Source organism: Chiloscyllium plagiosum, chromosome 5 (genome assembly GCF_004010195.1).
Source record: "Chiloscyllium plagiosum isolate BGI_BamShark_2017 chromosome 5, ASM401019v2, whole genome shotgun sequence".
Lineage (NCBI taxonomy): Eukaryota > Metazoa > Chordata > Chondrichthyes > Orectolobiformes > Hemiscylliidae > Chiloscyllium > Chiloscyllium plagiosum.
The window spans coordinates 5,537,858-5,548,706 of record NC_057714.1 but is presented as its reverse complement, the minus strand read 5'-3'; the positions used below and the strand labels follow the sequence as shown (position 1 = coordinate 5,548,706).

Below are 10,849 nucleotides of genomic sequence, written 5' to 3'. Positions count from 1 at the left end.
TCACCCATTGTACTCTATGCTACTCTCTCCCCACCCCCATCCTCCCCTAGCTTATCTCTCCACGCTTCAGGCTCTCTGCCTTTATTCCTGACGAAGGGCTTTTGCCCGAAACGTCGATTTTGCTGAAGCTCCTCGGATGCTGCCTGAACTGTTGTGCTCTTACAGCACCATTGATCCAGAATCTGGTTTCCAGCATCTGCAGTCATTGTTTTTACCTTATAAATGCCAGGAGTCAGGTCCTGAAGACATGGATGCAAACTTTGCAAGAAGTTCAATTTATTTCAAAAGTGGAGAAAGTGAGGATTGCAGATGCTGGAGTTCAGAGCTGAAAATGAGTTGCTGGAAAAGCGCAGCAGGTCAGGCAGCATCCAAGGAACAGGAGAATCGACGTTTCGGGCATAAGCCCTTCTTCAGGAATGAGGAAAGTCTTTCCTCATTCCTGAAGAAGGGCTTATGCCCAAAACATCGATTCTCCTGTTCCTTGGATGCTGCCTGACCTGCTGCGCTTTTCCAGCAACCCATTTTCAGCGCTTACTTCATAAGTGGTCAACCTCAGTGAATAAATCTTCAAACATATCCAACCAACCACACAAGTAACCTCTGGCATTGGTCACGGGCACAATTCCCTACCTTGCAGTAAAAGGTGGCATACAACTGAAGGTAGTAGATGCTCACTTGTAAGGGAAAGATGTGACTGCATGTCCTCACCCCCATAGATGCAATGTTATCGCTATAATTGGAGTAGCTACTGCTAAAGTCAACGCAAGTGGGAGAGCTGTAAAGGATGATGTCATCCTCATAATCCTCCTCAAAATATCCCTCCTACAGCTTATCCTCCCAACTTCAGATTTAGAAGATGGAGATTATTTAAGCATGCAATTTTACTTCTCTCCCCTTCCACCTTGTCACCACGTTGTTAGTGCTCCTTCCTTTTAAGGTAACAGTGCTGCTGCCTGGCAATACGAGCAACAAGTGGAGGAACAAGACGACAGCGATGATGAGGAAACAGTAAGCATCACAAGCATCAGCTCAAATACTGACACTATGTCTAGAGAAAGGATATGTGTAACAAATCACTCTGATTGAGTGGTCTGCTCTCGGGGCAAGGTGAAGGATAATGCAAGCAATGTCAGCTTTCTGGAGGATGAGGTCTTCACAGTTCTGCTATGGAAGATTCAGGTTAGCACTTTAATGTGACAGGCTGGAGAAAAGAGGTGATGGATATTCACACTTAGATGTTTGGTGCATTGGTAGACTGTGCTCATTGTTAAGGAGCATGGGTCAGTGCAGCACCAAATTTACACAGGGGCTTTGCTCAGAGCTTGGAGACTTTGCTTTCTAGTATGGAGCTGTGACCAATTCCATTAACACACTTTTGCACTTGACCATGATACAAGATTCTGGGCTGCCAGAGGATGTGGTAGAGGCTGGTACAATTGCAACATTTAGGAGGCATTTGTATGGTTATATGCATAGGAAGGGTTTAGAGGGATATGGGTCGGGTGCTGGCAGGTGGGGCTAGATTGGGTTGGGATATCTGGTCGGCATGGATGTGTTGGACCGAAGGGTTTGATTCCATGCTGTACATCTCTATGACTCTGACTGTGTTGTCTTAACTTGCATTGCTATGGAAGCAGAGGCCCCTGGGGTGCTGTAGTGGAAGACCAGGCTGTCAACATGGCAATGACTACTGGTGCTCCAATGAGTTTGCATGATCTCTCAGAAGTCCAGCTGATGGTTGGCTGTCTGGGGGATTGCATTGGTTCTGTGGAGCAAAAGCCTGTTTTCTCAAGGAAAGTAATTATTTGTCCCCTGAACCCTCACTACCAGTGCTGTTGTTACTTGCCTGCCAGCCACCCACCAACCAGTACCAAGTCCAATCTGCTGCCATTTATGCCAAGATGATATAGACCCTAGCCAAGATCCTTTCCCATCTTGGTGCAGCTTGAGATGGTGCTTTAAGACCACTTGCAGTCAGCCCCTCCGGAGCCTTCCACTAGCCATGCTATAATCACTGGGGCAGTATTGTGTAGGAGCACATTGAAGACATACAAATCCTGGCAGGATTTGTAACAGTGTATAGCAAATCCACATACCCAGTAATTGTCTCCAGAGCAAAGACTAACTTTATTGTCAATCAAAAAGAATTAAACAAAGCACTATTAACACTGTTAACATAATGTAATTTACAAGTGCATATAATATGAACTGTTTACTTTTTACTTCCACCAAAGGATATACTTATACATTACAACAATCGTGAATGCTTTCACTTTTTGAGACCACCCCAAAGATATACCACAGACCTCTTGAATTCATTTTTAATTTGTCTCCACTTTCAGCTATCATCTGGGTTACGTTTCGATACTGGTCCAGGACTACTATAAATTTCTTGAACTGGTTGCAAGCCTAAGCAACTGTTCCACTACTTTCCCTCATGAAATCCTAATCTGAAATAGAGCCCGACATTCATTCCAAGGGACCAATGAAGAATGTTTATTTTCTCTGTTTGAAAGACAAATTGACTATCATCTCCTGCTGGTATTCTCCATTTAGCAAAGTGTCGTCTGCACCAAAACCAAGCTACAACTGCCTCTGTCATTTCTCACAACAAATTGCTTGCTTCTGCCAACAAGCATACATAGGTAAAAACAATGACTGCAGATGCTGGAAACCAGATTCTGGATCAGTGGTGCTGGAAGAGCACAGCAATTCAGGCAGCATCCAAGGACAGGTAAAATCGACGTTTCGGGCAAAAGCCCTTCAGGAATAAAGGCAGAGAGCCTGAAGCATGGAGAGATAAGCTAGAGGAGGGTGGGGGTGGGGAGAGAGTGCTCCCCACCCCCACCCTCCTCTAGCTTATCTCTCCATGCTTCAGGCTCTCTGCCTTTATTCCTGATGAAGGGCTTTTGCCCGAAACGTCGATTTTGCCTGTTCTCGGATGCTGCCTGAATTGCTGTGCTCTTCCAGCACCACTGATCCAGAACAAGCATACATAGTTAAATTTCAGAACAACCTAAGTAAGGCTTGATCCGAAACCATTTTTTTCTGTGACATGTTTCGGGATGGTTCAAATAAAAATGCAAACACATTGTTTTACTTTCAACACAACCCTTTGATTCTGTAACTAAATATGAACAACATTGGCAATGGAGATTTACAACTATTGCTGACCCTGGTAAGCAAGTCCTTTTGTTTACAACTAAGTTTCACCATTTTTTTGTAAATATTTTTATTGAAAATTTTTAGGTCTGTTTACAAAATTACAAAACTCGTACAAAATATTGTAACCATTTTACAATATAATAGCAACAACAATATAAATAAAAAAAGGCTACTAATCTACTCTACAAACTACTAACACAAAAGAGGATATATATTAAAATAAAAACTACAGGATGGTAAATAACTAACAAAAAAAAAATCAAAATAGAATAATACCAAGTCATAACAAAATAGCTTAATTTACATTCAATAGAGTTACAACACTTAACACACTCTCATCGCAGCTTCCCATCAGTGGGAGCAGTAGTGAGTAGACCCGTATTTATGTGGGATTCTTCCTTCCAGGGGTCCCCAAACCGACAGACATCATCCTCACGGCCAGACAAAGGCCCAAGATAATGTGGCCAATACATCTACATCAATATAGGGCCACCATGTTCTGTAAAACAATTCCGTTTTCTGGTGCACCATATTCGTAAGGAGGTCCAGGGGAATGTTTTCCATAACTATCCTATGCCAGCTCACTAAAATGTTTTCTTCGCACAAAAAGAGAGGATAGTAAACAGTTTCTTCCCATGTACATCGAGAGAGGGAAGATTTGGAAAGCCCAAAAGGAGAGACAGTGGATCAATCGAGTCTCCATTCCCAAAATCTTTGCCAAGGTATTCGCTACGTTGTCCCAGTACCTGTGGATCTTGTGGCATGTCCACAAACAATGAGTGAGAGTACCGACTTCTAATTTGCACTTCGGGCACATTGGGGATGCTGCTATCTTAAACTTTGCAAGCCGTTCTGGCACCATGTGGGCCCTATGAAGTTTCTTCAATTGAATAGCTTGAGTCCTCTTACAGATAGAGATGTTCCTAGCATTTTCCCAGATGTCCTGCCATACCTCTGAGGAGACTTCCACCCCCAATTCTTGAGGCCAGGTTTTATATGGTCGTTCCATGTCGTTCAACGCATTATTACCTAGCAAGCGATAGAAAGTACTGACCGAGGCACCCACAGACCGGAGCGCACACCCCTCCATATCTGATTTATAAATATTAACCATCAGTGTGGTTTTTTTGTATAAAGTCTCGTACTTGAAAATACTGGAAGAGGTCCTTGCTAGGTAGCCCGAACTTCTGACACAACTATTTAAAGGACATCACAACCTCCCCATCAAATAGGTCTCCCAAGTAGGTGACTCTTCTGGACTCCCAAAGTTTAAAACCAGCATCTATCAAGCCTGGCTGAAATCCCAACATTCCCATTAAAGGAGTGAAGGGGGAGGTTTTTTTAAAAATTACCCTCCCTTTGTCGCATCATTCTCCAAGCTTTGACTGTATTTAGGATAATTGGGCTTTTACAGTGATCAGTGACAGTTCTCATCTTGTCCCTAAACAACAGGTTGATGAGAGGGCATTTTGTCTGGGAAGCCTCGATGTCCAACCAAATTGATCGTGGCTCACAAGAGGCCCAATCAGCCACGTATGATGGCAAAGAGCTCAGTTGATACTTCCCTGAGCTGGGGACTATATATAATTTAAATCTTACATTGAAGTCAGTATACACCACCTGGATCCAGCACAAGCCCAAAGATACTCATTTACTATGCAAGTTTTATACTTCTACCTCTGACTTCATAAGATAAATGTAGTGTATGTTATCCTTTTGCCTGTATTTAACTCTAAATGTGTTAAAAGTGCATTTAATTGAGTTGCCTGCACATGTCTTAGCCAATTGCCCCAACTATATATAGTTGCTATCTTCAATTAATGAAACTAAAAATCATATCCTTAAACATATGACTTATGAACCAGATAGTTGGAATAAGACAAAAAGAAATGTCAAGTGAATGCGATGATGGCCAGTGACTGAGGGAAGGTTAACAGATGTGGAATTAAGGTTGCAGTTATGATAGCAGAGATGCATGACTTGTTCAGGTCGAGTTTGGCAGAGAGGGATTTTTTTGTTGCTGCCTCCTGCCTCCCTCATCCACTTCCTTGCTTCTCCTCAAGCATCTGTTCCTGCAGCAGCAAATTGTGCAAAGTTGTAAATATCTTCGTTCCACTGTTGAGGGAAGGAGAAACATTAAAGATCATCTGCTTCATTGCCACGGGCAACAATGTTTTCATCCTATTAACTGGCTGCAGTAATGCCTGCAGCAAGTGACAGATTTCATTTGAGAAAGTCTTAAGTGATGTGAGTATGAGCCTGGGCCCTTGTCTTGGAGCACTAACTTGTAGAGGATCCTTGAACTAACTCCTCCAGGACCTGTTACAGCATCCTGTTAGACTTCAGCAACTTCAAAGAATTTTAGAAAATCTCAAATATTTGTAGAATTGGAGCTATAACTAAACAAAAAACAATCACAGGTAAGGTGCCAGAAAACTGGAAGTTAGCAAACATGGTGCCACTATTTAAGAAAAGTTATAGGGAAAAGCCAGGAACTATAGATTGGTGAGGCTGAAATGAGTGGTGGGTAAGTTTTTTTAGATTAGATTAGATTAGATTAGATTACAGTGTAGAAACAGGCCCTTCGGCCCAACAAGTCCACACCGACCCGCCGAAGCGAAACCCACCCATACCCCTACATTTACCCTTTACCTAACACTACGGGCAATTTAGTATGGCCAATTCACCTAACCTGCACATCTTTGTGATGTGGGAGGAAACCGGAGCACCCGGAGGAAACCCACGCAGACACTGGGAGAACGTGCAAACTCCACACAGTCAGTCGCCTGAGGCGGGAATTGAACCCGGGTCTCTGGCGCTGTGAGGCAGCAGTGCTAACCACTGTGCCACTGTGCCGCCCACTACTGTGCCACTGTGCTGCCCACACTGTGCCACTGTGCCGCCCACACTGCCACTGTGCCGCCCACGGTGTTGGAGGAAATCCTGAAGGGCAGGACTTACAAGTATTTGGAAAGGCAAGAAGTGATTAGGGAATAGTCAACATGGCTTTGTGCATGGAAAATCATAGCTCTCAGACTTGATTGTATTTTGAAGAAGTAACAAATAGGATTGATGAGGGTAGAGCAGTGGACATATGGATTTCAGTAAGGTGTTCAACAAGGTTCCTCATGGTAGACTGGTTAGCAAGGTTGGATCACATGGATTCGAGGGAGAACTGGTCATTTGGATACAGATCTGGCTCAAAGGTAGAAGACAGTAGTGGTGGTGGTGGGTTGCTATTCGGACTGGAGGCTTGTGACCAGTGGAGTGCCACAATGTTTGGTGCTGGGTCCACTGCATTTTGTCACTTAGCTAAATTATTTGGATGTGAATATAGGAGTTATACTTGGTAAGTTTGCAGATGACACCAAAATTGGAGGTGTAGTGGACAGCAAAGAAGGTTACCTCAGATTACAACGGGATCTTGATCAAATGGGCCAGTGGATCGAGGAGTGGTGGATGGAGTTTAATTTAGATAAATGCGAGGTGCTGCATTTTGGAAAAACAAATCAGGGCAGGACTTATACACTAGGTGCTGGGGAGTGTTGCTGAACAAAGGGACCTTGGAGTGCACGTTCATAGCTCCTTGAAAGTGAAGTCGCAGGTAGATAGGATAGTGAAGAAGGCCTTTATTGGTCAGAGCATTGAGTATCGGAGTTGGGAGGTCCTGTTGCGGCTGTACGGGACGTTTGTTAGGCCACTTTTGGAATACTGCATGCAATTCTGGTCTTCCTCCGACGGGAGGGATTTTTGTGAAAATTGAAAGGATTCAGAAAAGATTTACAAGGATGTTGCCAGGCTGATTTGAGTTAGAGGGAGAGGCTAAACAGGCTGCTGCTGTTTTCCCTGGAGCATCGGAGACTGAGAGGTGACCTTTTTTAGAGGTTTATAAAATCATGATGGGGTAAATAGACAGGGTCTTGTTACCAAGATGGGGGAGTCTAGACTAGAGGGCATTGGTTTAAGGTGAGAGGAGAAAGATATAAAAGGGACCTAAGGAGCAAAATTTTCATGCAGAGGGTGGTGTGTGTAAGGAATAAGTTGCTAAAGGGAGTGGGGGAAGCTGGTACAATTCCAACATTTAAAAGGCATCTGGATGGATATATGAATAGGATGAGGGGTTTAGAGGGATATGGGCCATGCTGGCAAATGGGACTAGATTTATTTAGAATATCCGGTCGGCTTGGATGAGTTGGACCAAAGGGTGTGTTTCTGTGCTGTATATCTCTGACTCTATATGAATCTGTGATTCACATCAGAAGAGCCCTTGCATGTCACTGACATCATTTTGGAACTCTAATGCCACACATCAGGACATTAGATTCCCTAAAGTATGGAAACAGGCCCTTCGGCCCAACAAGTCCACACTGACCATCTGAAGAGTAACACACCCAGACCCACTTCCCCACATTTACCCCTGACTAATGCACCTCATGCTATGGGCAATTTAGCATAGCCAGTTCATCAGACCTGCACATTTTGGATTGTGGGAGGAAAACCATACAGACATGGGAAGAACATGCAAACTCCACACAATTGCCTGAGGTGGGAATCGAACCCAGGTCCCTGCTGTTGTGATGCAGCAGTGCTAACCACTGAGCCACCATGCCAAAATAGCACACAAATCTGCTTAGTTTTTTTTTTAAGAGGAAACCTGTCATAGTTTGGACGCACAAACTGCATTTTCTCATCCAATGAATTTGCACTCAGCAGAATCTTGTCCACTTTAAAAGGTTCTCAGGAGCTAGGACTCTGTGTGACAGGGTGCAATGTTCACACAATCTCATGAGAGGTGGCCAATTAACAAGCAGGCTAGGAATCTGCTGTTCAAATAAGGACAATGGGCAGGACACTGCAGGAGCCCCAGTAGGTCAGGTGGAAAATGAAAGTACTGTAAAAGAAAATTGAGGTATTATTAAGAATGAAGGCCCAGAACACACTCCGAATGCTTATGACCACATCCAACTGTTTGTTCCAGTTTTGTCACTCTGCGATAGCACAACTGACAGTAGTTTCTGAGGTCCCTTTGATCTTCTATTGTAAGCCTGACTCCGATACTGTCCTGGACTTCTCTCATAATGCAGAACCCCATAAGACTTTGCTGATATGCACAGTTGACATCTAATTTCCCTTTCAAAGGTGTTGATTGGCTGACTGGTGCCAGTGGAACACACTTCCAGGATGATTTGTGGAAGTGGAAATACGCTGTGGAGTTCATCCAACACACCTTGCATCAGTGTTACACACTGCACTGCCCTGCTAGCCCCCAATCCCTAAACTGCCTCCATGTGCCTAGGAAGATTTGTGCAGCCATTGGCAGTATTATTCAGGGAATTCCAGTTAAAAGTCTTTCAAATTTAGACTTAATAGAATATTTAACAAGTATTAAAAAAGATAGTTCTTTATGCTCGTGACAACTTTACATTTTCATAAATATTGATGCTTTGGCGTTCTTTTGGTATAGTTAATACCAGCATCACTATTGGTGGGTTATAGACTGTCTAATGGAAGCCAGGCTGTGTACATACGATCTGAGAGGCAGAGTTGAAAATTTCAAATTGCATACAAGAAAAATCTGAATGGATGATTTCAAATACTGACACAATTTGTGGGCAGCATTTTTGAAAGCCTTTAGAAGATCTAGACTGACCTATCAATCCATTATCAATCATAGTCAAAGCTAAAGGACAGGAGCCTCAGAATAGGGAGAAAACATTAAAGTTTCCATTACCAAGTCAGCATGACTGTGAGGAGATGAGGCCAACTTTCAGGGTTATCTGCTGGCCCAAACTCTGGGAGAACTGTTCCTGAGTGAGAGATACGCTAACCAGCACAATTGATTGGTTTCACTGTAGGTCATTACTGTATTGATTTATACTATACTGCTGCATCCATGAATACCCAAACAATTTTCTAGCATTAGTTCACCCAGAAAGTTCACTCATCGCAAAAGGGTAGGGCAGTGGATGTTATCTACATGGACTTTACTAAACTATTCGGCAAGGTCCCTCATGGTAGGCTGGTCCAGAAGATTGTCATGTGGGATCCACAGTGAGTTGGTAAGTTGAATAAAAATTGGTTTGGTTATAGAAGACAGAGTAGGGGTATGTCTTTTTCTTTGACTGAAGGTCATGACAAGGATCAGTGCTGGGACCTCTGTAATATGTAACAATGATGTGGATGAAAATGTAGGTGATCTGATTAAATTTGCAGACAATATGGCAATTGGTGGAATTATAGACAGTGAGAGGGTTGTCAAAGGATACAGATCAATTGGAAAGTTGGGAGGAAAAATGGCATATATTAATCCAGACAAGTGTAAAGTGATGCATTTTGGGAGGTCAAACTCAAGAGGAAAGTATACAGCTAATGGCAGGACCCTTTGGAGTGTAGATATACAGAAGGATCTTGGGCGCAAGTGGCAACACAAGTGGATAAAATGGTAAAGAAGGCATACAGCTTGTGTTCTTTCATCAGTCAAGCATTGTGTATAAAAGTTGGCAAGTCATGTTGCAGCTGAACAGAGCTTCAGTTCGGCCACATCTGCAGTATTGTATGCAGTTTTGGTTGCCACATTATAGGAAGGATGTGGAGGCATTGGAGAGGGCGCAAAACTGGTTTATGAGAATGTTGCCTGAATTGGAGTGTATTAGCTATAAGGAGAGGTTGGAAAAACTTGTTTTTGGTAGAGTCTTGGAGGCTGAGGGACGGCCTGATGGAAGGATACAAAATTGAGAGGCATAGATAGTCAGTCATTTCCCAAATGTCAAATACCAGGGGAAAAGATTTAAGGATAAGGAGGGGGGGGGGGGGGGGGGGGGGTTGGCAGGTACTTGGAATACACCACCAAGGAGATGGTAGAAGCAGATACGATAGTGAAGTTTAAGAGGCATTGAGACAGATGCATGAGGGATATAGACAATGTGCAGGCAGATAGGATTAGTTTAGAATAACATGCTGGTGGGCCTGTTCCTATGCTGTAATGTGCTATATTCTAAAATGAGAAATACAAACATCAGTAATGTATGGATGTGGATATGCAGGTATCTTTGGCCCAAACTATCTCTTGTGTCCTGTAAATTGTATGTCAGTTCTCCATAGATTTGCTGGGTGTGGAAAGAAAGTGGAATGACTAATATTGGGAAACCCACTGATGCAGTCAGTGGTAGTAGGTGAAACAATTGAGAATATCATCACTTCAGGGCTATACCTCACTGCAAATTCCAGACATGAAAGACCAGAAGCAAACCTTTTGCATGATTAAGTTTCTGCTGTACAGCAGACAATTGATTCAAATGGTTGGTAAATCATTTCCATTATGACTCTAGTTTCCATTGAGAGTTTTCAATTGTTGAGTTCCTCCTAAAACAGTGTAACATTTGGACATTACCTTGTAAATTCTTTGTCTGTATCACCTCTAACACTAGAGAGAGAGAATGTAGGAGACAGCCTCGCTCCTCCATTTTATCCATAGTTCCCTGGTAACTATCATGGATTGCTGGTTTTGTGCACAGGTCCACTGAAATTGTAATTTTAGTTATTGGATTTTAGTAGTAAGAAGTAAATTTATATTCTGAGTTTGGTTGAAATTTTGACTTCCATGTAAAGAAGTGTATATTTAATTCAACTTTACCATTTATTAGTCTTGATTTAAAAGAAAGAGACTTGGAAAATATAGCAAAGT

At 42.8% G+C, this 10,849-nt stretch overlaps 1 protein-coding gene across 3 annotated transcripts in view; it reads left to right on the top strand.

The window, feature by feature from the left end:
• The window catches only part of wipf3 (WAS/WASL interacting protein family member 3), a 105,552-nt gene that overhangs the window by 92,724 nt on the left and 1,979 nt on the right, over positions 1 to 10,849 (top strand). The window contains exons 9-10 of one of the 3 annotated variants that reach the window (XM_043689518.1): positions 2,343 to 2,645; positions 3,000 to 3,662. The exons of the other annotated variants lie outside the window; for them this stretch is intronic. Coding sequence (XP_043545453.1) covers positions 2,343 to 2,413 — 71 coding nt within the window. The 3' untranslated portion in view covers positions 2,414 to 2,645; positions 3,000 to 3,662. Of the gene's footprint in view, positions 1 to 2,342; positions 2,646 to 2,999; positions 3,663 to 10,849 lie in introns of those variants that run through there. 3 annotated transcript variants of the gene reach the window in all.